The 27,616-nt window shown below is 38.3% G+C and overlaps 1 protein-coding gene across 1 annotated transcript; it reads left to right on the top strand.

Annotated features, from left to right (window-relative positions):
* The first annotated feature begins 326 nt into the window (after positions 1-326).
* On the top strand, positions 327-27,616 carry SPESP1 (sperm equatorial segment protein 1). The gene is made up of 2 exons (XM_070796984.1): positions 327-546; positions 26,403-27,616. The coding sequence occupies exons 1-2, from the start codon at positions 474-476 to the stop codon at positions 27,449-27,451; spliced, it is 1,122 nt and encodes a 373-aa protein (XP_070653085.1). The 5' UTR covers positions 327-473; the 3' UTR covers positions 27,452-27,616.

A 27,616-nucleotide genomic window follows, 5' to 3' on the forward strand; every position in this document is an offset into this window, starting at 1 on the left:
GGAATAGGCAAAGGCCACCGCACTCACCCTTTAAAGCCTCAATATTCCCCTGGGCATCAAGATTTTGCCCTGCCTTCCCCTGATGGAAACCCACTCCAGTATTCTTGCCTGAAAAATCCCATGAACGGAAGAGCCCGGTAGGCTACAGTCCATGAGGTCGCGACTTCACTTCACTTCACTTCCCCTGATAAGGCCTTCCAAGGCTTAGCAACCATGTGTAGGAGGGCGGGGCCAGGCGCCGTGGCCCCACCCACTGTGTGCGGCGCTAATAGGGGGCGTGGCCACGGCCGTTCGCGATCCTCAACCCCGCCCCCCTCCCCAGGGCTTCTGCGCTTGCGTGCTGGTGACAACCGTTGCGGGGCGCCCGGGGCCCCGAGGAAGGACGGTCGTCCCGCCAACCCCCTCCCCTTTCGGACTGAGGTACCCGGCCTGGTGGCCCCAGGACGTTCCCAACGCATGGCGGAGTGCTGTGGATGATGCCCATGAAGTTCTTAGTCCTTCTAGTTGCGCTGCTGCTATGGCCTTCGTCCCTGCCAGCGTATCGAAGTGAGTGGCCAGAGGCGGCTGCCACTCCAGGGGACACTTGTGGGGGAACCTCCCAGGGTTCCCGGGCCCGCCTAAGACCCAGCTCTTCCTTTTCTGGGTCCTACATGCCTCCCAAACCCCATTCTCCAGGGGCTTGGCCTCAGGTGCCGAGTTGTGTCCCAGTTCTGGTCCGCCCCACCTGCGCGTGGTGAGGCAGTGATCCAGGCTTTGGGTCCCAAGCGTGGCTGGGGTGAGCCGGACTGGGCACCTGGGACACCCTGGGCAGAGACAACCCTTGTTCACCTGGCCTCGTTTACCGGAGAGTCGCTGCAGGTGTGGTAAAGCAGGGTGGGAGCACCTGCGGCCAGGAGGCCGGGGTGGCCGGGTTTTGGATGGCTGCCTGGCTGGCTGGGGGGCATGGTTTTTACATTGTTCGCTACCTTTTTCGCTGTAAATGTAATCTTTCGTAACATATGCAAAAGTATGAAATTCCAGTTTCATTGTTCGTCAAGTTTTGTTGAAACACAGCAGTCCAGGTTGCTTTCCCGCCTTTTAATAGCAGAGTTCAGTAGTTGCCACGGAGACAGGATGGGCTGCAAAGCCTGAACTGTTCTCTTTCTGGCCCTTGACAGAAAGACTTTGAGCCCATGTTTAGACAGGGAGAGTGTGTGGATTGTGGACAGCTGTCTAGGACTCTCGCTGACCTATGCACGCCCACTGAGCATCCTCAGGTGCACAGAATTCAAAACCTTAGTAGAGCAGAATTATGACTTAACTACTTGTCCCTCCCCAGTGGCTGAAAACTAAGGTCATATTCAGGGGTGCTGAGACTGCTATATTAATATCACATGAACACCTTGAGGTATTTAAGTGTCTGATATCTGGTATTCCAGATAGACCATGAGGCCTATTCATCTAGACTAACTTTAGTTCACTGTAGTATCTAGTGATGTTGGGGTTTGGTTTAACTATCTAAATAAAATTTAACAGGTAGGTGTGAAAAAAGTACTAAAGTGCATGCTAGTTATGCAGAGCTATATTTCAGACTTGTTAAAAGCTCTTAGTTAACAATTAAATTTCAAAAATGAAAACACAGAACAACCAAAGTCATAAATAGTAGTGGTTAAAGTTCTGAATAAAGTGCCCTAGGTAACTAAAGTCAGCCCTTTCAGTACTAGCACTTAATGATTGTTAGTTGTTTTAAACAAAAGTCTTTGCAAAAATTTTTGCTGTAAAGAACTGAGCACTGAAGAATTGATGCTTTTGAACTGTGGTGTTGGAGAAGACTCTTGAGAGTCCCTTGGACTGCAAGGAGATCCAACCAGTCCATTCTAAAGATCAGTCCTGGGTATTCTTTGGAAGGAATGATGCTAAAGCTGAAACTCCAATACTTTGGCCACCTCATGCGAAGAGTTGACTCATTGGAAAAGACTGTGATGCTGGGAGGGATTGGGGGCAGGAGGAGAAGGGGATGACAGAGGATGAGATGGCTGGATGGCACCACCGACTCGATGGACCTGAGTGTGAGTGAACTCCGGGAGTTGGTGATGGACAGGGAGGCCTGGCGTGCTGCGATTCATGGGGTCGCAAAGAGTCGGACACGACTGAGCGACTGAACTGAACTGAGCAGAGCATACTGAAGATGATAATTGTCTTTTCTGGCTGTTACTAGTGGTCATTATTACTAACACCAGAGATTGAATTTTGGTAGTTGTAGAGCAGTAGGTCACAACTGACTAATATATATGCAGACTTCAGCTGAAGTGAAATACTGTCACACAGTATTCTCTGAGACTGCTTGAAAGCAATACCTGGTTACTCAACTCAGTTCAATCTCTTGTCTAACTCCAAAACTCCATGGCCTGTGCTCTTTCTTTGTACCCTCTTAACCTAAATTTTCTTAAGTAGAAAATGAAAAGATACTTCTCAGAAAAAGGAATGATTTTGTGTTGAATATACAGATGATACAAGAGAAAAGGAAATATATATACAGGTCATAGATCATGAAGATCTCTTAGAAAATGTACTTTACATCTTTTCCATAGAAGTAGATTAAGGGGGATATGTAGGGCAGTGCTAACATGGCTACTTTTCCTGTGAAACCAGGTTTATCACTGTGTTCAATTTAAATCGGGTATGTATTCTTTGATTTGTATGTCTGCTCTTCCAACAGTACTGTCAAGAGAACCATATAAAACACTGCTCTCTCATGCCAAATAAAAGACACATTGGTTTTTTTAAGGAAAAGTGCATCTTTAACAATTTTTTTAGAATACTAGATAGCTTGGAGGTTATCTTAAGCAAACATCACAGGAATTATTATACTTGTTGAAAATATCAGTACTTCTTTGGCATCTGTCTTTGTCTTTAGGAAGACTTTAGTCTTAATGGACCACAAAAGGCAAGGGAAGTAGTAAGGCAATAAATACTCATATCTATTGGCAACTGATTGGAATTGAAAGGGAAAGCAGATTGCTTTTATTTCAAGAACACTGAGAAATTCATTTGGTTCTGCTGCTGCAAGTTCATTTTTCACTATTTCAAGGCTCAAGGCCATGGCACTTGGGAGAGTCTTTCAAACCTGTGAATGGAATGTTATGACACACTTCATTAATGTTTTGGATAATGAGGAGTGTGTCTTCTAATGCAGATGTCAAAGGGTGGCCTTTGGGGATATAGTAGTTTCATTAGCCTATTAATATTTTATGGGAAAAATTCTGTCTTTCTGTTCTTTGGAGCTCTTGTCCGTGTTCTTTTGATAGGGTTTCATGTTTTTTAAGACTTCTTATTTTCTGACAGTAACCAGTTGTACCAAGACCACTTTGTATATTCTGTGTTCTGAATGGGATTAGCCGTCCTTCTGAGAAGACAAAATAGTACATGGTGTTAGAGAGCCAAGTACTTGGGATATATATCAATGCTGAGGTAATATTATTATTTAGGTCATTTTACTCAACAGAACTAGAAGAGATATATTTCATGGTCATGAATTTGTTTGGGTTCTGATTAAATTTTAACATTACTCATAAGATAACTTTCTGATTTTTGACTCTTCACCTTAACTAAATGTGTATTCCTTTTTCAAAATAAATTTAGTATAGTTATTTTGGTTTTCTGTTGCAGCATAAAAGACCACCCTCAAATGTTATCATTTCTCATGATTCTGTGGGTTGTCTGCACTCAGCTGAGCCGTTCTGCTTCATGTGGTGGAACTGAAGAATGAAGAAGCTCAGTTTGGATGAGAACATCCAGCATGGCTGCTCATCTTTCAGGGTCTTTCTCTACATCACTTCTCATTTCTCAGTAATCTAGCCCAAGTGTCTTTATATCATGGGAGCTTGCTTCCCAGACAGAACTTTATAAGCCCTCAGTATGCAAGTTTTTATAAAGCCTGTGCCACTTTGGATTTGCTAGTGTCCTGTAACAGGCCAAGACAGTCACACGAGGAGAACCTATATTCAGCGTGGGAAGAGACACGTTAACCCAAAACATAAATACCAAGAAGAGTAAAGCCATAAAGTAATGTTTCTTCTTTTTTCAGCTTCATTGAGGCACAATTGATTAATAAAATTATAATATATTTAAAGTGTACAATATGATAATTTGACATATGTATTAATATATATATATTAACTCCCACCATGGAATTAATTAACACATGTCACCTCACATCTTTACCTTTTTGTGTGTATCATCAACTATTTTCACCATATTATACATTAGATCCTCAGACTTTATTTTTCTTATAACTGAAAGTTTGTATTTTTTTTTTTTTACCAGACTTTCTCCCCATTTCCCCTATCCCTGACCCTGAAGTTGTTTCCTTAACATGAACACTTAATTAATATAACATAATTACTTGTTTGTTTTACCTGCTAGCAAAAGTTAAAATTTGAATTAACAAATTCAAATTTTGAATTAACAAATTCAGGAAAACTGCTGCATGAATAACAAGATACGACATTTTCTTTTCTGATCATTCTTTGAGTATACCCTACTAATGAAGCATAGTTATTACAGCTTTGAATTGGAAGTACTTCAGCTCAGTTATTCAAGTTTCTTATAATTTGAAGGTGTTGGTGTTTTAGCTGGAAGTTCTTACATGCTGACAGCTTTCAGGTATTCTTACTTGCAACACTTCTGTAGAGTATGGGAAGTCTGTTCTTTATGAGCTCATTTCATGATTTGGATGGAAAATACAAGCAATTTGTTCTCTAGAGCTAAGACATTCAGGCAGAGTCTGGCCCATTTATAAATGATTCAATGCGTGGGTATATGTTAAGCTTTATATACATGAATTCTTTGTTGACAAAGCCACTCACTCTTGTGGTAATACAAATCCTAGTTATATTTGAATCTTTTAAAAGATGAGCATCCACGATTCTTGTTTTAAATTGGGTGCAATCACCAAGTACTATGTTAAGATTACAGTAAAAACATATGAGTTCTAAAGCACAATGACCAATCATATTCTGTTGAACTTTAACTTCTTTTGTCTGTATCTGAAAAGTTTAAAAATTTATCTTTCCTTCTTTACCGAGCTACTATGTTTCCCCCAGTTATATTGAACATTTTGTTGTTACCTTTAACTTACCTGGTATTTATTGTTATGCCAATTTTTTTTGGTTTAAATCAATAATATTATTGGGCTTTAAGGCCTTAGTTTTTAAAAACATAAATTACATTTTAAGCACATGATCAGATAGCACTCATCTTATTTTGTTGTTCAGTCGCCAAGTCGTTTCTGACTCTTTGTGACCCTGTGGACTGCAGCACGCTAGGCCTCCCTGTCCCTCATCATCTCCCAGAGTTTGCCCAAGTTCATGTCCACTGAATCGGTGATACATCCAACCATCTCATCCTCTGTTGCCCTTTTCTCCTTCTGCCTTCAATCTTTCCCAGCATTGGGGTCTTTTCCAGTGCATCAGGTGGCCAAACTATTGGAGTTTCAACTTGAGCATTAGTCCTTCCAATGAATATATGGGGTTGATTTCCTTTAGGATTGACAGGTTTGATCTCCTTGCTGTCCAAAGGACTCTCAAGAGTCTTCTCTAGCACCATAGTTTGAAAGCATCAATTCTTCAGCACTCAGCCTTCTTTATGGTCCAACTCTCACATCCATATGTGACTACTGGAAAGACCATAGCTTTAACCATACGGACCTTTGTCAGCAAAGTGATGTCTTTGCTTTTTATACGCTGTCTAGGTTTGTCATAGCTTTCCTTCCAAGAAGTAGTCATCTTCGAATTTCATGGCTGAAGTTACCATCTGTAGTGATTTTAGAAGAGGCAGTCTGTCATTGCTTCCACCTTTTCCCCATCTGTTTGCCAGGAAGTGATGGGACCAGATGCCATGATCTTAGTTTTTTTAGTATTGAGTTTTAAGCCAGCTTTTTCACACTCTTGTTTTACCCTCATCAAGAAGCTCTTTAGTTCTCTGCTTTCTGCCATTGGAGTGGTGTTATCTGCATATCTGAGATTATTGATATTTCTCCTGGCTGTCTTGATTCCAGCTTATAACTCATCCAGCCCAGCATTTCACATGATGTATTCTGCATATAAGTTAAATAAATGAGGTGACAATATACAACCTTGTCATACTCCTTTCTCAATTGTGAACCAGTCAGCTTTTCCATATAAGGTTCTTGACCTGCATACAGGTGTGTCTTCTGCATACCTCAGAAGACAGGCAAGATGGTCAGATATTCCCATCTCTTTGAGAGTTTTCCACAGTTTGTTATGATCCACACACTCAAAAGCTTTAGCATCATCAATGAGATAGAAGTAGATGTTTTTCTGGAATTCCCTTGCTTTCTCTATGATCCAGCAAATGTTGGCAATTTGGTCTCTAGTTCCTTTGCCTTTTCTAAACCCACCTTGTACATCTGGAAGTTCTTGATTCAAGTACTATGGAAGCCTGGCTTGAAGAATTTTGAGCATAACCTTACTAGCATGGCAAGTGAGCACAATTGTCTGATAGTTTGAACATTCTTTAGTACTGCCATTCTTGGGAATTGGGTGAAGAATGATCTTTTCCAGTCCTGTGGCCACTGCTGAGTTTTCCAAATTTGCTGACATTTAGAGTGCAGTACTTTAATAGCATCATCTTTTTTTTTTTTTTTTAAGATTTTAAGTAGCTCTGCTGGAATTTTATCACCTGCACTAGCTTTATTGGCAGCAGCGCTTCCTAAGGCCCACTTGACTTCACACTCCAGGATGTCTGGCTCTAAGTGAGCGATCACACCATCATCGTTATCTGGGTCATTAAGGTCTTTTTCCATACAGTTCTTCTGTGTATTCTTGCCATCTCTTCTTGATCTCTTCTGCTTCAATTAGGTCTTTACCCTTTCTGTCCTTTATTGTGCCCGTCTTTGCGTGAAATGTTACTTTGATATCTCCAGTTTTCTTAAAGAGATCTCTAGTCTTTTCCCTTTTGTTGTTTCACTCTTTCTTTTCATTGTTCATTGAAGAAGGCCTTCTTGCCTCTCCTTGCTATTCTCTGGAACTCTGCGTTGTTAGGTATACCTTTCTGTTTCTCCCTTGCTTTTTACTTCTCTTCTTTTCTCAGCTATTTGTAAGGCCTCCTCAGATAACCACTTTGCCTTCTTGCATTTCTTTTATCTTTGGGATGGTTTTGGTCAGTGCCTCCTGTACAGTATTACAAATCTCTGTCCATAGTTCTTCAGGCACTCTGTTTACCAGATCTAATCCCTTGAATCTATTCATCACATCCACTGTATAATCATAGGGGATTTGATTTAGGTCATACCTGAACTGCCTAGTGGTTTTCCCGGTTTTCTTTAGTTAAGCCTGAATTTTGCTAAAAGAAGCTGCTGTTCTGAGCCATAGTCAGCTTACGGTCTTGTTTTTGCTGACTGTATAGAGCTTCTCCATCTTCGGATGCAAAGAATGCATAATCAGTCTGATTTCAGTACTGACCACTTGGTGATATCCACGTGTAAAGTCATCCCTTGTGTTGTTGGAAAAGGGTGTTTGCTATGATCAGTGTGTTCTTTTGGCAGAATTTTGTTAGCCTTTGCCTTGCTTCATTTTGTACGTCAAGGCCAAACTTGCCTGTTACTCCAGGTATTTCTTGACTTCCTACATTTGAATTTCAATTCCCTATGATGAATAGAACATTTTTTGTTGATAGTAGTTCTATAAGGTCTTTTAGGTCCTCATAGAACTGGTCGACTTCAGCTTCTTTGGCATCAGTGGTTGGGGCGTAGACTTGGATCACTGTGATGTTGAATGGTTTGCCTTGGAAACGAACTGAGATCATTCTGTTTTTGAGATTGCATCCAAGTACTGCATTGGGGCTCTTTTGTTGATTATGAGGGCTACTCCATTTCTTCTATGGGATTGCAAGGGAACTCATCTTACATTGATAGATGTTTTTTTAGGATTTAGGGTTTTTTAGGATTCTATCTTGTAGTGTTTTTGAGCATATTTCTTTGTACTGCCTGGGTATTACATTATGTATACATAACTTATTACAGTCTATTGGTATCAGCATTTTGCTAGTTTCAGTGAAATGTAGAAACCTAACCTCCCTTTATGTTCTTTTACCCTCTCTCATTCATACTGTTAATTGTCATATATATTTCTTTAGCATACATAGAGAACCACATCAGATAGTATTATAATTTTACTTCAGCTGTCAATCATAGTTTGAAAAACTCAAGAGGAAAAGAAAAGTTCACTGAATTTTCCCATATTTTTGCTCCTTCTGTTACTCTTTCTTCCTTGCCGATGTTCAGGATACCTTCTTTTATGATTTCCTTTTTTTTAATGTTGTTGTTTTATCCCATGGATGGAGGAGCCTGGCAGGATAGTCCATGGGGTTGCAAAGAGTCGGACCCAACTGAGCCACTTCACTTGTTTAGTTACTAAGTTGTGTCTGACTGTTTTGTGACCCTCTGGACTATAGCCCACCAGGCTCTTCTGTCCATGGGATTTTCCAGGCAAGGATACTGGAGTGGATTGCCGTTTCCTTCTCCATGGAATCTTCCTGACCTAGGAACTGCACCTGCGTCTCCTGCATTGTAGGCAGATTCTTTACTGCTGACCCACTAGGGATGCCCTCCTTTCTGTTTAATGAGCTTAGTTTAGTCATTCTTTTAGAATAGGTCTTATGGCAACAACTTATCTTAATTTCCCTTCATCTGAGAGGTATTGATTATCCTTTCATTGCTAAAGGATATTTTCCCTTGATAAAGAATTCTGGATTGTTAGTCCTTTCCTTTTATCACTTGAAAAATATTATGCCTTTTACTTCTGACATTCATGATTTCTCTTGAGAATTCAAATTGTAATTTAACCTGCTTCTTTTCAAGATTTTTTTCTTTGTCTTTAGAGTTTTTCTTTGTCTAAGATGACCATGATACATCTTAACATGGATTTCTTTGGGTTTATTCTGTTTTGAGATTCAGATTCTTGAATCTGTAAATTCATGTCTTTTGCCACATTTGGGAAATTTTCAGTAATTATGTTTTTGAATACCTTTTCTGTTTATCCTTTTTCTTTTCTCTTTCCAAGGCTCAGGTGACATGAATGTTAGATCTTTTTGTTACAGTCTCACAAGACCCTGAGGCTCTTTTCATTTGTTTGCATTTCATTTTTTCTCTTTTATTCAGATTGGGTAATTGCTGTTATTCTATCTTCCAGTTCACTGCTTATTTCCTCTTTCCTCTCCATTCTGCTGTTGAATCTATCTACTGAGTTTTTCAGTTCAGTTATTGTGTTACTCAATTCTAAAACTTAATTCATCCTTATATATGCTATTTCTTTGCTGAGATTTTCTACTTATTTATTAAGACTTTTTATTTTTCATTTGTTTCAAGAAATCCATAATTGCTTGTTGAAGCATTTTTATGATGGCTACTTCTAAATCCCTGTCAGATAATTCTGACATCTGCATCATCTCAGTGTTGGCATCTGTTGGGTTTCTTTTCTTAATCAAATTGAGATTTTTCCTGGTTCTTGTAATGACCACTAGCCTTTGATTCAAACCTGGATATTTTGGGTATTATGTTGTAAGACTCTGGACCTCATTTAACTCTTTTGCTACAGATTTAAATAGGTCTTTGACACCACTTTAATGGTGGATGCGGGGTGTTGCCTTGTTACCACAGGAAGGAGCTGAAAGTCCTAGCTCCTTACTTGGCCTTCTCTGCTTGAAAAGAGGAGGTATTCATATTTGTTGCAGCACTTTGTGGGATAAGGGCAGAGGAATTGGGGAAGCTTAATGAAACTTGATGAGGGTGAAAGTCTATGTTTTCCACTCAGCCTCTGCTGATGGGGGTAGGATTGCAAGGTTTTCTGTGCTTTTGGCTTTTTTTTTTTTTAATTAAAGGATAATTGCTTTACAGAATTTTGTTGTTTTCTGTCAAACCTCAACATGAATCAGCCATAAGTATACATATATCCCCTCCCTTTTCTGTCTTGCCAGTTTACTCTTTTCCTGGTCCTTTGGCCATGAAGAAAGCAGTCTTTCTCTTTGAGCCTTTTTGGTCTGTGTCCATTGGTGTTTTTGGATTGCCAGCATCTCCAGTTCCCAGTCTAGGATATATATGGCAAAAAGAAAACCCAGGGAACTCACTGCTGTGTCGTTACTCAGGTCCTGAAGTCCCTAGTTGGTCTACCTTCATCGCTCTGCCTTTCAGAGTCTTTTCATCTCATGCTTGTCTTACATATAATGTTGAGGATTTTTAACTGTTAGTAGGAAGGATAGAGGGAAAATACATATTGTCTATCTTTTTGGAAGTAGAAGTCCAAATATATTGTTTTAAAACATTTTATTTGGGGCTTATGGAAGAGGCATTATGTTTTACAAGTAAACAAGATTACCTAAGTAGAACACACATAGGAATTGTGTGATGACCTGTTTTTAATTTTGGTCAAAATATGTTGGAATTAAGTTTACAGTTGTCTTGTCTATGTTATTTTCCAGTTTGTGTATAAGGTATGTCGACTTAAAAAAAATGCACAATGTGAGTGTTGTGAGTTAAGTTTTATTTGGGAAAAAATGAGTGTAGCCCGGGAGACAACACCTCAGATTTTGGAGGAATTGCTCCAAAGAGGCAGGGGGGAAGGTCAGTATATATGTGATTTTGGTTAAGGAGGAATACATGCAACCAGACACATATTTTTCCAGAAAGCTTCTGCTAGTCTTGTGAAGCTTTCTGCCTGTCATGAGGATCATTCATCACCATGCAGGATTTTAGTGCTTTTTAAAATATGAGTAGATACAAGAATTGGGCTCATAAAATCGGCTCCTGAAAACATCTAACTATCTGAAGACCTGTCCTGCCAGTTTTTCCCTGAGTAGGGTGCCTCATTTCTGTTCACCCTGAACTCTTTTTGAGGGGGGCAGGTATTGAAAATCAGCAGCTGCAGTAGCACATGATTTAATCCTTGTAGAGGTGGATGGCAAGTGCCAGTGGCAAATGCCAATTTGTAGTTGATAGGTACTAGTTATTGGAAAGAAGAGAGAAGTCTTAATTGACTATCAGATATCTAAGTTATTTAGATACAATTTTATCTGAGTAGTGATTCATAGTACTCTAAATTAGAAAGAGACTATAAATAAACTCAGTATTTTGAGAGTTTATTTAAAATTGTCCTTTAATTTTTTATTATTATAAGCAATTAACCAGTATATTTTACTAGCAAAAGTAAAATTGTTTTTACTTTAAAATGTTTGATACCAAACCTCAAGTTTTTGTCTTTTAAAAGCCTTTAGATTAATACATATGCTATTAATTTAAAATTGTTTTAGTTTGCAGGTTCATAATTAAGAATGTCAGGAATTATAACCAAGTTAATGTCAAAATAAAATGGAATTCATATTAAATGTTGTCAGAGAATTATAGCAGTTAAAGACTATACATAGAATATTTTAATGGAAAAATTTTATTGGTCCTTATGATTTTACAGTATTGTATAAGTTTTATAATAACCAGTTTTTGAGATTCCAAGTGTTTGGTTTGTAATACATTTCAAGTGAAATCCCATATTTACATTTTATGTATGTGTTGTTTGATACTGTTCTTGAAAAGTTTAGCTATATGGACTTCAAGTGCAAAAATCCAAATTCTGCATAGATTTGGATGTGTCCTTACTTTCCAGTTTTGTATTCTGCGATAACTACACAATCACCACATAAATAAAACACAGAAAAATATGTTTTTAAAAGTAAAATTTTTTAAAAGTCTTAAGATTTACCACTTTTCTTTTGAGATTTTAAATTGTTACATTAAATAAGGAACTTACCAAAGAAATATTAAAATTACCTAGTTTTCTTACAGTCCTACTTTTTATTACCCTTTGAAGTAAAGATTTCTCATATTAAAGCTTCCAAATTTGAGGGTATACATCTTTTAAAAATTGTAGCTCCTTTCCTTTTTTTTAACCAAAAAGCTGGAGTTTTTAGTTTAGTTTTTCTTTTTATTCAGCTTAGAAGCTATTGGTTCTTTGATCAAGATTTAGGGTGACATTTTTTTTTCTTTTTTTTTGTTGTTTATTTTTTTTTAATTTAATTTTATTTTTAAACCTTACAATATTGTATTAGTTTTGCCAAATATCAAAATGAATCCACCACAGGTATACCCGCGTTCCCCATCCTGAACCCTCCACCCTCCTCCCTCCCCTACCCTCCCTCTGGGTCGTCCCAGTGCACCAGCCCCAAGCATCCAGTACCGTGCATCGAACCTGGACTGGCGACTCATTTCATACATGATATTATACATGTTACAATGCTATTCTTAACACTTTAGTCTCAAAGGAACTAAGTAGGAATCTTTCTAATAAGCTTTTTAATGTTAGCATTAGTGTCATTGCTTTTTATTGTTATTTTTGGCATGTAGTCATCTCACACGCTAGTAAAGTAATGCTCAAAATTCTCCAGGCCAGGCTTCAGCAATACGTGAACCATGAACTTCCAGATGTTCAAGCTGGTTTTAGAAAAGGCAGAGGAACCAGAGATCAAATTGCCAGCATCCGCTGGACCATCGAAAAAGCAAGAGAGTTTCAGAAAAACATCTATTTCTGCTTTATTGACTATGCCAAAGCCTTTGACTGTGTAGATCACAATAAACTGTGGACAATTCTGAAAGAGATGGGAATAGCAGACCACCTGACCTGCCTCTTGAGAAACCTATATGCAGGTCAGGAAGCAACAGTTAGAACTGGACATGAAACAACAGACTGGTTCCAAATAGGGAAAGGAGTACGTCAAGGCTGTATACTGTCACCCTGTTTATTTAACTTATATGCAGAGTATATCTGGAGAAGGAAATGGCAACCCACTCCAGTGTTCTTGCCTGGAGAATCTCAGGGACAGGGGAGCCTGGTGGGCTGCCGTCTATGGAGTCACACAGAGTCGGACACAACTGAAGTGACTTAGCAGCAGCAGCAGCAGAGTACATCATGAGAAACACTGGGCTGGAAGAAGCACAAGCTGGAATCAAGATTTCCGGGAGAAATATCAATAACCTCAGATATGCAGATGATACTACCCTTATGGCAGAAAGTGAAGAGGAACTAAATAGCCTCTTGAGGTTAAAGAGGAGTTAAAGAGGAGAGTGGAAAAAGTTGGCTTAAAGCTCAACATTCAGAAAACGAAGATCATGGCATCTGGTCCCATCACTTCATGGGAAATAGATGGGAAAACAGTGGAAACAGTGTCAGACTTTATTTTTCTGGGCTCCAAAATCACTGCAGATGGTGATTGCAGCCATGAAATTAAAAGACGCTTACTCCTTGGAAGGAAAGTTATGACCAACCTAGATAGCATATTAAAAAGCAGAGACATTACTTTGCCAACAAAGGTCCGTCTAGTTAAGGCTATGGTTTTTCCAGTGGTCATGTATGGATGTGAGAGTTGGACTGTGAAGAAAGCTGAACACCGAAGAGTTGATGCTTTTGAACTGTGGTGTTGGAGAAGACTCTTGAGAGTCCCTTGGACTGCAAGGAGATCCAACCAGTCCATTCTAAAGGAGATGGGTCCTGGGTGTTCTTTGGAAGGAATGATACTAAGGCTGAAACTCCAGTACTTTGGCCACCTCGTGGGAAGAGTTGACTCATTGGAAAAGACTCTGATGCTGGGAGGGATTGGGGGCAGGATGAGAAGGGGACGACAGAGGATGAGATGGCTGGATGGCATCACCGACTCGATGGACGTGAGTCTGGGTGAACTCCGGGAGTTGGTGATGGACAGGGAGGCCTGGCATGCAGCAGTTCATGGGGTGGCAAAGAGTTGAACACGACTGAACTGACTGAACTGAGTCACTTTTTAGTTGCATAGAAACTCATGCCCCACCCCACTTTTTAGTGTAAGTTTTCTGGAAAAAATTTTTAGTTAGAACAGTTAATGTACTTTGCTGCTGCTGCTAAGTTGCTTCAGTTGTGTCCGACTCCTAGTGACCCGATGGACTGCAGCCCACCAGGCTCCTCCGTCCATGGAATTTTCAAGGCAAGAGTACTGGAGTGGGGTGCCATTGCCTTCTGCATAATGTACATTAGTTTTACTAATTAGGAAAATCTCTCCAGAAACAGATAAAGGTATAACTGTTGAGGTTTTTACAAAACAATACATTTATATATTTCCATTCTTTTAAATGGATATTGTGAAAGAAATTATTTTTACACCTATTACGAATTGAAGTTTTTATTTATGCAGTTTTATATTAGCTTCCTCATGCTTTAAAATAGTAAAATTTGGCATATGTTATGGCATAATGATCCACTCCAGTGTTCTTGCCTGGAGAATGCCAGGGACGGGGGAGCCTGGTGGGCTGCCGTCTACGGGGTTCCACAGAGTCAGACACGACTGAAGTGACTTAGCAGCAGCAGCAGCAGCAGCATCGCATAATGGCATAATGAAAAGATATAGCATAATGAAACTGATAAATAAAACACTTGGTTTATGCATGACTTCAGTTAGAAAGATGGTAATGATAACCCTGTATGCGAGACAGCAAAAGAGACACAGATGTATAGAACAGTCTTTTGGTCTCTGTGGGAGAGGGAAAGGGTGGGATGATTTGGGAGAATGGCATTGAAATATGTATAATATCATATATGAAACAAATCGCCAGTCCAGGTTCGATGCACGATACTGGATGCTTGGGGCTGGTGCACTGGGACGACCCAGAGGGATGGTACGAGGAGGGAGGAAGGAGGGGGGTTCAGGATGGGGAACATGTGTACACCCGTGGCAGATTCATGTTGATGTATGGCAAAACCAATACAATATTGTAAAGTAACCTCCAATTAAAATAAATAAATTTATATATAAAAAATAAATGAAAATAACTTCTATTGATAAAATTAAATTTTATTAATTCTAGCTCTTTTAAAATGATTTTTAAAATCTTTGTGTTAATGTCCAGTAAGTATAATGCAAACCAGTTACCAATATGAGATTTTAAATATATAATATACATAGAATAAGGTGCACAGTCTAATGTATAGTTTAATCAATTTTTATAGTTAATGCTTCTGGGTAACCAATGCATAAACAAAGAAACAAAATATTTCCAGCTAGTTTAGTTTGCAAGTGTTATATTTTAACGTATAGAAATAGTTGAAATCTTACATAGAAATTTATTTTTTATTTTTTAAAATTTATTTTAATTGGAGGCTAATTGCTTTACATTACTGTCGTGGTTTTGTCATACATTGACATGAGTCAGCCATGGGTGTACATGTGTTCCCCATCCTGAACCCCCTCCTACTTCCTTCCCAATCCCATCCCTCTGGGTCATCCCAGTGCACCAGCCCTGAGAACCCTGTCTCATGCATCGAACCTGGACTGGCAATCTGTTTCACATATGATAATATACATGTTTCAATGCTATTCTCTCAAATCATTCCACCCTCGCCTTCTCCCACAGAGTCCAAAAAGACTGTTCTATACACCTGTGTCTCTTTTGCTGTCTTGCATGTAGGGTTATCGTTACCATTTTTCTAAATTCCATATATATTGCCAGGAGAAATATCAATAACTTCAGATATCCAGATGACACCACCCTTATGGCAGAAAGTGAAGAGGCACTAAAAAGCCTCTTAATGAAAGTGAAAGAGGAGAGTGAAAAAAGTTGGCTTAAAGCTCAACATTCAGAAAACTAAGATCATGGCATCCAGTCCCATCACTTCATGGCAAATAGATGGGGAAACAGTGGAAACAGAGGCTGACTTTATTTTTCTGGGCTCCAAAATCACTGCAGATGGTGATTGCAGCCATGAAATTAAAAGACACTTGCTCCTTGGAAGGAAAGTTATGACCAACCTAGACAGCATATTAAAAAGCAGAGACATTACTTTGCCAACGAAGGTCCATCTAGTCAAGGCTATGGTTTTTCCAGTGGTCATGTATGGATGTGAGTTGGACTATAAACAAAGCTGAGCTCAGAATTTATGCTTTTGAACTGTGGTGTTGGAGAAGACTCTGGAGAGTCCCTTGGACTGCAAGGAGATCTAACCAGTCCATCTTAAAGGAGATCAGTCCTGGGTGTTCATTGGAGGGACTGATATTGAAGCTGAAACTCCAATACTTTGGCCACCTGATGCAGAGAGCTGACTCATTTGAAAAGACCCTGATGCTGGGAAAGATTGAGGGGCAGGAGGAGAAGGGGACGACAGAAGATGAGATGGTTGGATGGCATCACCGACACAATGGACATGGGTTTGGGTGGACCCTGGGAGTTGGTGATGGACAGGGAGGCCTGGTGTACTGCGGTTCATGAGGTTACAAAGAGTCAGACATGACTGAGCGACTGAACTGCACTGAATTGATACTGTATTGGTGTTTTTCTTTCTGGCTTACTTCACTCTGTATAAAGGCTCCAGTTTTATCCACCTCATTAGAACTGATTCCAATGTATTCTTTTTAATGGCTGAGTAATATTCCATTGTGTATATGTACCACAGCTTTCTCATCCATTCATCTGCTGATGGACATCTAGGTTGCTTCCATGTCCTGGCTATTATAAACAGTGCTGTGATGAACATTGGGGTACATGTGTCTCTTTCAATTCTGGTTTCCTCAGTGTGTATGCCCAGCAGTGGGATTGCTGGGTCATAAGGCAGTTCTATTTCCAGTTTTTTAAGGAATCTCCACACTGTTCTCCATAGTGGCTGTACTAGTTTGCATTCCCACCAACAGTGTAAGAGGGTTCCCTTTTCTCCACACCCTCTTCAGCATTTATTGCGTGTAGACTTTTGGATAGCAGCCATTCTGACTGGCATGAAATGGTACCTCATTTTGGTTTTGATTTGCATTTCTCTGATAATGAGTGATGTTGAGCATCTTTTCATGTGTTTGTTAGCCATCTGTATGTCTTCTTTGGAGAAATATCTGTTTAGTTCTTTGGCCCATCTTTTGATTGGGTCGTTTATTTTTCTGGAATTGAGCTGCAGGAGTTGCCTGTATATTTTTGAGATTAATTCTTTGTCAGTTGCTTCATTTGCTATTATTTTCTCCCATTCTGAAGGCTGTCTTTTCTCCTTGCTTATAGTTTCCTTCATTGTGCAAAAGCTTTTAAGTTTAATTAGGTCCCATTTGTTTATTTTTGCTTTTATTTCCAATATTCTGGGAGGTGGGTCATAGAGGATCCTGCTGTGATTTATGTCAGAGAGTGTTTTGCCTATGTTTTCCTCTAGGAGTTTTATAGTTTCTGGTCTTACGTTTAGAGCTTTAATCCCTTTTGAGTTTATTTTTGTGTATGGTGTTAGAAGTGTTCTAGTTTCATTCTTTTACAAGTGGTTGACCAGTTTCCCCTGCACCACTTGTTAAAGAGATTGTCTTTTCTCCATTGTATATTCTTGCCTCCTTTGTCAAAGATAAGATGTCCATAGGTGCGTGGATTTATCTCTGGGCTTTCTATTTTGTTCCATTGATCTATATTTCTTTGTGCCAGTACCATAGTGTCTTGATGACTGTATCTTTGTAGTATAACTTGAAGGTTGATTCCTCCAATTCCATTCTTCTTTCTCAAGATTGCTTTGGCTATTTGAGTTTTTTTGTATTTCCATACAAATTGTGAGTGGAATTTGATTCCTCCAATTCCATTCTTCTTTCTGAAGATTGCTTTGGCTATTTGAGTTTTTTTTGTATTTCCATACAAATTGTGAAATTATTTGTTCTAGCTCTGTGAAAAATACTGTTGGTAGCTTAATAGGGATTGCATTGAGTCTATAGATTGCTTTGTGTAGTATACTCATTTTCACTATATTGATTTTTCCAGTCCATGCACATGGTATATTTCTCCATCTATTTGTGTCCTCTTTGATTTCTTTCATCAGTGTTTTATAGTTTTCTATATATAGGTCTTTTGTTTCTTTAGGTACATATATTTCTAAGTATTTTATTCTTTTTGTTGCAATGGTGAATGGAATTGTTTTCTTAATTTCTGTTTCTGATTTCTCAGTGTATAGGAATGCAAGGGATTTCTGTGTGTTAATTTTATATCCTGCAACTTTACTATATTCATTGATTAGCTCTAGTAATTTTCTGGTGGAGTCTTTAGGGTTTTCTATGTAGAGGATCATGTCATCTGCAAACAGAGTTTTACTTCTTTTCCAATCTAGGTTCCTTTTATTTCTTTTTATGCTCTGATTGCTGTGGCCAAAAATTCCAAAACTATGTTGAATAGTAGTGGTGAAAGTGGGCACCCTTGTCTTGTTCCTGACTTTGGGGGAAATGCTTACAATTTTTCACCACTGAGGATAATGTTTGCTGTGGGTTTGTCATATATAGCTTTTATTATGTTGAGGTATGTTCCTTCTATTCCTGCTTTCTGGAGGGTTTTTTTTTTTTTATCATAAATGGATGTTGAATTTTGTCAAAGGCTTTCTCTGTATCTATTGAGATAATCATATGGTTTTTATCTTTCAATTTGTTAATGTGGTGTATTACCTTGATTGATTTGTGAATATTGAAGAATCCTTGCATCCCTGGGATAAAGCCCACTTGGTTATGGTGTATGATCTTTTTAATGTGCTGTTGGATTCTGTTTGCTATAATTTTGTTAAGGATTTTTGCATCTATGTTCATTAGTGATATTGGCCTATAGTTTTCTTTTTTGTGTGGCATCTTTGTCTGGTTTTGGTATTAGGATAATGGTGGCCTCATAGAATGAGTTTGGAAGTTTACCTTCTTCTGCAATTTTCTGGAAGAGTTTGAGTAAGATAGGTGTTAGCACTTCTCTAAATTTTTGGTAGAATTCAGCTGTGAAGCCATCTGGACCTGGGCTTTTGTTTGCTGGAAGATTTCTGATTACAGTTTCAATTTCCATGCTTGTGATGGGTCTGTTAAGATTTTCTATTTCTTCCTGGTTCAGTTTTGGAAAGCTGTACTTTTCTAAGAATTTGTCCATTTCTTCCACGTTGCCCATTTTATTGGCATATAGTTGCTGATAGTAGTCTCTTATGATCCTTTGTATTTCTGTTGTCTGTTGTGATCTCTCCATTTACATTTCTAATTTTGTTGATTTGATTCTTCTCCCTTTGTTTCTTGATGAGTCTGGCTAATGGTTTGTCAATTTTATTTATCTTATCAATGAACAGCTTTTGGCTTTGTTAATATTTGCTATGGTCTCTTTTGTTTCTTTTGCATTTATTTCTGCCCTAATTTTTAAGAATTCCTTCCTTCTACTAACCCTTGGGTTTTTCATTTCTTCCTTTTCTATTTGCTTTAGGTGTAGAGTTAGGTTATTTATTTGACTTTTTCTTGTTTCTTGAAGTAAGCCTTTATTGCAGTGAACCTTCCCCTTAGCACTGCTTTTACAGTGTCCCATAGGTTTTGGGTTGTTGTGTTTTCATTTTCATTTGTTACTAAGCATATTTTGATTTCTTTTAAAATTTCTTCTGTGATTTGTTGGTTATTCAGCAGCGTGTTGTTCAGCCTCCATATGTTGGAATTTTTAATAGTTTTCCTCCTGTAATTGATAATCTAATCTTACTGCATTGTGGTCAGAAAAGATGCTTGAAATGATTTCAATTTTTTTGAATTTACGAAGGCTAGATTTATGGCCCAGGATGTGGTCTATTCTGAAGAAGGTTCCATGTGCACTTGAGAAAAAGGTGAAATTCATTGTTTTGGGGTGAAATGTACTATAGATATCAATTAGGTCTAACTGGTCTATTGTATCATTTAAAGTTTGTGTTTCCTTGTTAATTTTCTCTTTAGTTGATCTATCCATTGGTATGAGTTGGGTATTAAAGTCTCCCACTATTATTGTGTTATTGTTAATTTCCCCTTTCATACTTGTTAGCATTTGTCTTACATATTGCGGTGCTCCTATGTTGGGTGCATATATATTTATAATTGTTATATCTTCTTCTTGGATTGATCCTCTGATCATGATATAGTGTCCTTCTTTGTCTCTTTTTATAGCCTTTATTTTAAAGTCTGTTTTCTGATATAAGTATTGCTACTCCTGCTTTCTTTTGGTCTCTATTTGTGTGGAATATCTTTTTCCAGCCCTTCACTTTCAGTCTGTATGTGTCCCTTGTTTCGAGGTGGGTCTTTTGTGGATAACATATATAGGGGTCTTGTTTTTGTATCCATTCAGCCAGTCTTTGTCTTTTGGTTGAGCCATTCAACCCATTTACATTTAAGGTAATTATTGATATGTATGATCCCATTGCCATTTACTTTGTGGTCGTGGGTTCGAGTTTATACACCCTTTCTGTGTTTCCTGTCTAGAGAAGATCCTTTAGCATTTGTTGGAGAGCTGGTTTGGTGGTGCTGAATTCTCTCAGCTTTTGCTTGTCTGTAAAGCTTTGATTTCTCCTTCATATTTGAATGAGATCCTTGCTGAGTACAGTAATCTGGGATGTAGGTTTTTCTCTTTCATCACTTTAAGTATGACCTGCCATTCCCTTCTGGCCTGAAGAGTTTCTGTTGAAAGATCAGCCATTATCCTTATGGGAATCCCCTTGTGTGTTATTTGTTGTTTTTTCCCTTGCTGCTTTTAATATTTGTTCTTTGTGTTTGATCTTTGTTAATTTGATTAATATGTGTCTTGGGGTGTTTTGCCTTGGGTTTATCCTGTTTTGGACTCTCTGGGTTTCTTGGACTTGGGTGACTATTTCCTTCCCCATTTTAGGGAAGTTTTCAGCTATTATCTCCTCAAGTATTTTCTCTTGGTCTTTCTTTTTGTCTTCTTCTTCTGGGACTCATATGATTCGAATGTTGGGGCATTTAACATTGTCCCAGAGGTCTCTGAGGTTGTCCTCATTTCTTTTCATTCTTTTTTCCTCTTTGCTTCTTTTATTTCTACCATCCTGTCTTCTACCTCACTTATCCTATCTTCTGCTTCCATTATTCTACTCTTGGTTCCCTCCAGAGTGTTTTTGATCTCATTTATTGCATTATTCATTATATATTGACTCTTTTTTTATTTCATCTAGGTCCTTGTTAAACATTTCTTGCATCTTCTCAATCCTTGTCTCCAGGCTATTTATCTGTAACTCTATTTTGTTTTCAAGATTTTGGATCATTTTCACTATCGTTATTCTGAATTCTTTTTCAGGTAGATTCCCTATCTCTTCCTCTTTTGTTTGGTTTGGTGGGCATTTATCCTGTTCCTTGCTGAGTATTTCTCTGCCTTTTCATCTTGTTTATATTGCTGTGTTTGGGGTGGCCTTTCCATATTCTGGCAGTTTGTAGTTCTTCTTTATTGTGGAGGTTCCTCACTGTAGGTGGGGTTGGACATGTGGCTTGTCAAGGTTTCCTGGTTAGAGAAGCTTGTGTCAGTGTTCTGGTGTGTGGAGCTGGATTTCTTCTCTCTGGAGTGCAATGAAGTGTGCAGTAGTGAGTTTTGAGATGTCAGTGGGTTTGGTGTGGCTTTGGGCAGCCTGTATATTGAAGCTCGGGGTTATGTTCCTGTGTTGATGGAGAATTTGCATGGTATGTCTTGCTCTGGAACTTGTTGGCCCTTGGGTGGTGCTTGGTTTCAGTGTAGGTATGGAGGCTTTTGATGAGCTCTTATCAATTAATGTTCCCTGGAGTCAGGAGTTCTCTGGTGTTCTCAGGTTTTGGACTTAAGCCTCCTACCTCTGGTTTTCAGTCTTATTCTTACAGTAGCCTCAAGACTTCTCCATCTCCTTTAGAAGACAATGGGCTGCCTTTCTGGGTGCCTGATGTCTTCTGCCAGCATTCAGAAGTTGTTTTGTGGAATTTGCTCAGCGTTCAAATGTTCTTTCGATGAATTTGTAGGGGAGAAAGTGGTCTCCCCGTCCCATTTCTCCACCATCTTAGGACCGCCTCCTAAAGTGTTTTCAAATAACCAATATTTTTAAGTCTATGAGATAAAGGGCAGATTTAGTATCTTAATTTTATAGTTAAGTAAATATTCAGAGAAATTTAGTAGGTAGTAATTTAATAGTAGAGAAATTTAGTAGTAGAGAAATAAGGTCATGATGCCAGAAAGTGGTAGAACCAGAACCAGAATGAAAGATATTTTTTCACTGCACTAGGTCACAAGTTAATTTTCCTTAGTATTTTCCTTCAGAAAAACCTCTAGATTCAGGACAATGCATTTTATAAATATTTGCTTTTGTTTAGTCACCAGGTTGGGTTCGACTTTGCTACCCCATGGACTGCAGCACACTAGGCTCCTCTGTCCTACACTGTCTCCTGGAATTTGCTCAAACTCATGACAATTGAGTTAGTGATGCGTTTCAACTGTCTCATCCTCTGTCATCCTCTTCTCCTCCTACCCTCAATCTTTCCCAGCATCAGGGTCTTTCCCATTGCGTCAGCTGTTTGCATCAGGTGGTCTAGGTATTGGAGCTTCAGCTTTAGCATCAGTCCTTCCAATAAATACTCAGAGTTGATTTTCTTTAGGATTGATGACTAGTTTGATCTCCCTGCAGTCCAAGGGACTCTCAAGAGTCTTCTCCAGCACCACAATTTGAAAACATCAATTCTTCACCACTCAGCCTGCTTTATGGTCCAACTCTCACATCCATCCATGACTACTGGGAAAACTATAGCTTTGACTAGATGGACCTTTGTCTACAAAGTGAGGTCTTTGATTTTTAATATACTGTCTAGATTTTTCTTAGCTTGCCTTCCAAGAAACAAGTATCTTTTAATTTCATGGTGCAGTCACCATGCAGTGATTTCATCCCCAAGAAATTAAAATCTGTTAGTGCTTCCACTTCCCCCTTCTATTTGACATAAAGTGATGGGATCTGCAGCTATGATCTTAGGTTTTTGAATGTCAAGTTTCGAGCCAGCTTTTTCACTCTCCTCTTTCACCCTTGTCAAGATACTCTCTAATTCCTCTCTACTTTCTGCCATTAGAGTGATATCATCTACATATATGAAGTTTTTGATATTTCTATGGGCAGTCTTGATTACAGCTTGTGATTCATCCAGTCTGGCATTTCACATGATGTATTTTGCATTTAAGTTAGATAAGCAGGATGATAATATACAGCCTTGTCATACTCCTTTCCCAATTTTGAACCAGTCAATTGTTCCGTGTCCAGTTCTAACTGTTTGCTTCTTGACCTACAAACAGGTTTCTCAGGAGTCAGGTAAGGTGGTATGGTATTACTCTTTAAGAATTTTCCACAGTTTGTTGTGATTCACAATGTCAAAGGCTTTACCCTAGTCAGTGAAGCACAGGTAGATTTTTTTTTTTGCCTGGAATCCCCTTGCTTTCTCTGATACAATGAATGTTGGCAGTTTGATCTCTTATTCCTCTGCCTTTTCTAAACCCAGAAATTTTCCAGTTATTTCCAGTTGTATATCTGGAAATTCTTGGTTCACATACTGCTCCAGCCTGACTTGAAGAATTTTGAATATAACCTTACTAGCATGTGAAATGAGCACAATTGTATGGTAGTTTGAACATTCTTTGCTATTGCTCTTCTTTGGGGTTGGAATGAAAACTGATCTTTTCCAGTCCTGGGGCCATGGCTCAGTTTTCCAAATTTGCTGGCATATTGAGTGCAGTACTTTAACAGCATCATCTTTTAGGATTTTAAAATAGCTTAGCTGGAATTCCATCACCTCTGCTAGCTTTGTTGGTAGTAATACTTCCTAAGGCCCATTTGACTTCACACTTCAGGATGTCTGGCTCTAGGTGAGTGTCCATACCATTGTGGTTATCTGAGTCATTAAGATTTTTTTTTTTTTTTGTATAATTCTTCTATGTATTCTTGCCACCTCTTCTTAATCTCTTCTTTTTCTGTTAGATCCTTACCGTTTCTGTCCTTTATTGTGCCCATCCTTGCATGAAATATTCCCTTGATAGCTCCAGTTTTCTTGAAGAGTTCTTTAGTCTTTCCTATTCTGTTGTTTTCCTCTATTTCTTTTCATTGTTCATTGAAAAAGCCCTTGTTATCTCTCCTTGCTATTCTTTGGAACTCTGCATTCAGTTGGATATATCTTTCCCTTTGTCCTTTGCCTTTTGCTTCTCTTCTTTCCTTAGCTATTTGTAAAGGTTCCTCAGACAACCACTTTGCCTTCTTGCATTTCTTTTTCTTTGGAATGATTTTGGTCACTGCCTCCTGTATAATGTTACTAACCTCCATCCATAGTTCTTCTGGCATTCTGTCTACTGGACCTAATTTAATTTATACACATAAGAATATGTAAATAAGTATTTTCTTTTTAAAATATGGCCTTTAATTGTTTACTGTGTTAAATGATTGGGTGTGTGTGCTTAGAGAGTAAAAGTTAAGACCCCTTTAATGTCCAACTTCAGTCCCATTCTCTCTCCTCAGGGGCAAATGCTTACATAAATTTGATAATGATATCCTTCTAATCAGTAAAAAAAAACTCAATTCCCAGACAAATGTATGATGCTATATCATTTATTCATAAAAAATTATGAGGATAATATACAAATAAATCTACATTCTCTTTCTTTTTTTCATGTATCATCAAATGGATCTTGAAGTATGCCAGACTTTTCTAAACATGACATAAAATGCAGAGTCTGCTTTTAGAATCTAGATCTCTAGTAGACATGTCTAGTATCTTTCCACTATCACATTGCCTATTAAACTTCTGATTAAGACTTTTTTAAAATTTAGAAATGTGCTTTCAACTTTGATTAAAATTCCATCTGGTCTAAATTTAACAGATGAGTTAAGAAAGAGAGGAGGAAAAGCATTTGGGGACTACTTTGTGCTTGCTAAAGAGCTGAATAAAAGTGCCTCCTGGGCAGAAAGTTTGTTATTCCATTTTGCCTGCAGAGGGAATGTTCAGTTAGAACTTATTCACTAGTGTTTGGGGAAAAGTAACTTACCTCCTTGAATTAAATCAATTTCTATCCATCAGAGTAGGGGAGTTGAACAGAATTTCAGAGTATATTATTCAGTAATCTTTTCTGTTTTCCACATTGGAAATGAGAAGATGCAACAAAATACCAGTATAAATAGAACTGCCATTTTATTGTAAGAGTTAAGTGTTGATGATTTAAACGAGAAATCAGTAAACTTTTTCTGTAAAGGCCCAGATAGTTTTCTAGGCCATAAAGTCTCTGTTCCAACTATTCAGCTCTACTGAACAGCCAAAAGTAGCCCTATACAATACATAAACAAAGGAGCAAGACTGAGTGGGAAAAAAAAAACCCACTTTATTTATAAAAACATTTGGGTGGATATGACCCACAGGCTGTAGTTAGATCTTTTCTGGGTTGAAAGGAGTGGTGATGGTCTAGTTGCTAAGTTGTGTCTGACTGATATACTGATAAATATTTAACAACTGGCTTTTCTGAGAGATGAGTACACCCTGACTTATAGCATTTGCCCATTTACATGGTATAAATACTCTCACCATGGTCGAGTTCAAACTACCTACTTGACATCACTCAACAGGGAGGTGAAAGAGATAAACAGAGGCATACCATTATATAGGATTTATAATGTACTAGAAGGCAATGGCAACCCACTCCAGTACTCTTGCCTGGAAAACCCCATGGATGGAGGAGCCTGGAGGGCTGCAGTCCATGGAGTCGAGAAGAGTCAGACACGACTGAGCGACTTCACTTTCACTTTCATGCATTGGAGAAGGAAATGGCAACCCACTCCAGTGTTCTTGCCTGGAGAATCCCAGGGATGGGGGAGCCTGGTGGGCTGCTGTCTATGGGGTCGCTCAGAGTTGGACACGACTGAAGCAACTTAGCAGCAGCAGCATAATGTACTAGATACAAATTTTCCAGACAAGAATACTGGAGCAGGTTGCTATTTCCTACTCCAGGGGATCTTCCTGATCCATGGATTGAACCCACATTTCCTACATTGGCAAGCAAATTCTTTACCACTAAGTGACCTGGGAAGCCAACCACTACATAGCATTTATAACATACTAGATATAAATAACCTCAAGAGCATAAATAATAGTAATATGAAATAAAATAATAAGAAAGGATGAGTTTTGAGTATTTATTACCTTGTTTTGAATATATTTACTTAATTGTAAATACAGAATTTAATTTTTAATGTCTGTGTTTACCATCTGGCTCATGATGTTCATTAAAATTTAATAGTTGGCTTTAATGAGCCACTGTGAGTCTACTATAGCACACCCCTGTGTTAGAGAACATAACCAAGAATTTTGTTTTGATAAGCTACCTACTGAATCGTAAGTTATATGGGAGAGTAAAAGCAAAGAGAAATAGAGAATTGTGTTAATATGCAACTTTTACAGTAATCTTGCTCATGTATTTTAATAAGAATCTGAAAAAATAATTTTGTTTACTTAGGTAAGAGTTGACTGTGTCAGGTGCTTTATTTCTTGGTCCTTTATCTCAACTTTTAAGTGATAGCACGTGAAGTAAACTTAGGCGAGTAGATACTGTCAATATGTCATATATAATAATAAATGTTACTTTTTCTTTTTTCCTTAAGGAGTAACTGTGACGCCTGATGAAGAACAAAACTTGAATCATTACGTACAAGTTTTACAGAACCTAATACTAAGTGTTCCCACTAAGGAGCCAGGTCGTCAGAAAAAATCAAAGTCTCCAAATAATGCTAATTTCATAGGACCGAGAGTATCAAGAGTTAAGGAGCTAAAATATACACATGATGTAGGTCCAGGTGACAATGATGTTTTAATCAATCCTGTCAGTGAAGAAACTACAACTTTCCCTACTAGGGGCTTCACACTGGAAATAGACAAGAAAAAACGTACTAAAAGCACAGCATTCTGGTCGATTAAACCAAGTAATGTTTCTGTTGTTTTACATGCAAAAGAACCTTTTATTGAGAAAGACGAGCCAGAGCCAGAGCCAGAGCCAGAGCCAGAGCCAGAGCCAGAGCCAGAGCCAGTTGAACATCGCACTGGGGCACCAACGCAAGTGCCAAGTGTTACTGAACCAAGTCAAGATGTCACCTCTTTAAGTGGGAGCACTGACTTGGGTACCGCCACGGAAGAAGAAGATGTTCCTCAGCTCTCAGGTGACAATGAAATGGATTATCTTGAATCACATGACATGTATAATGAAGACGTTTTGAAAAGAATTGCAGATATTAATTCACAGTTGCATCACGTCCCTCTTCCTGAGAGCTACAAGCCAGAATATAGAGCGGACATTCGAGCTTCTAAAGAACACCTAAAACGAAGCCTTGCTCTAGCCATAGCAGCAGAACATAAATTAGAAAAAATGTATAAATCCCAGATGTTACCACAAGGACGAAGCAGTGGTGGAGTTTATGACATTATAACTGTTATTAACATGCTGTATAGTTCTAGATATAAATTATCTGAATATTTAGATATAAAATATGTTCCATTAGAGATGAGAGGAAAAGCTACTGTAGTAGTCCATACATTGAAAAGAATACTATGTGTTGGTCATGGAGAAGAAACTCACAACCTCCTTAAGCAGTTATTAAATAATAATATAAGAATTTTACACATACTTGATACTCATGACAAAGATGATTCAAGCTAACTGCATTCATTCATGGGAGAAATATGCATACTAGTGATTCAAAAATTGTATGAAAATATTTTCTATTGTAGTTCACTGTGTTAACATCTTTATATGTCACATGTTATGAAAAATTTTCATATGCACTGAAACCTAACAATTTAAAATAAAATTTTGGTTCAGGAG

The sequence above is a fragment of the Bos indicus genome, chromosome 10, assembly GCF_029378745.1.
Source record: "Bos indicus isolate NIAB-ARS_2022 breed Sahiwal x Tharparkar chromosome 10, NIAB-ARS_B.indTharparkar_mat_pri_1.0, whole genome shotgun sequence".
NCBI classification, from domain to species: domain Eukaryota; kingdom Metazoa; phylum Chordata; class Mammalia; order Artiodactyla; family Bovidae; genus Bos; species Bos indicus.

Bases quoted from the DNA above. Each gene is read 5' to 3' on its own strand.
- SPESP1 (XM_070796984.1), top strand. From the start codon at position 474: ATGATGCCCATGAAGTTCTTAGTCCTTCTAGTTGCGCTGCTGCTATGG. The intron at 547-26,402 runs GTGAGTGGCCAG...TTTTTCCTTAAG, and splicing joins GTCCCTGCCAGCGTATCGAA to GAGTAACTGTGACGCCTGAT.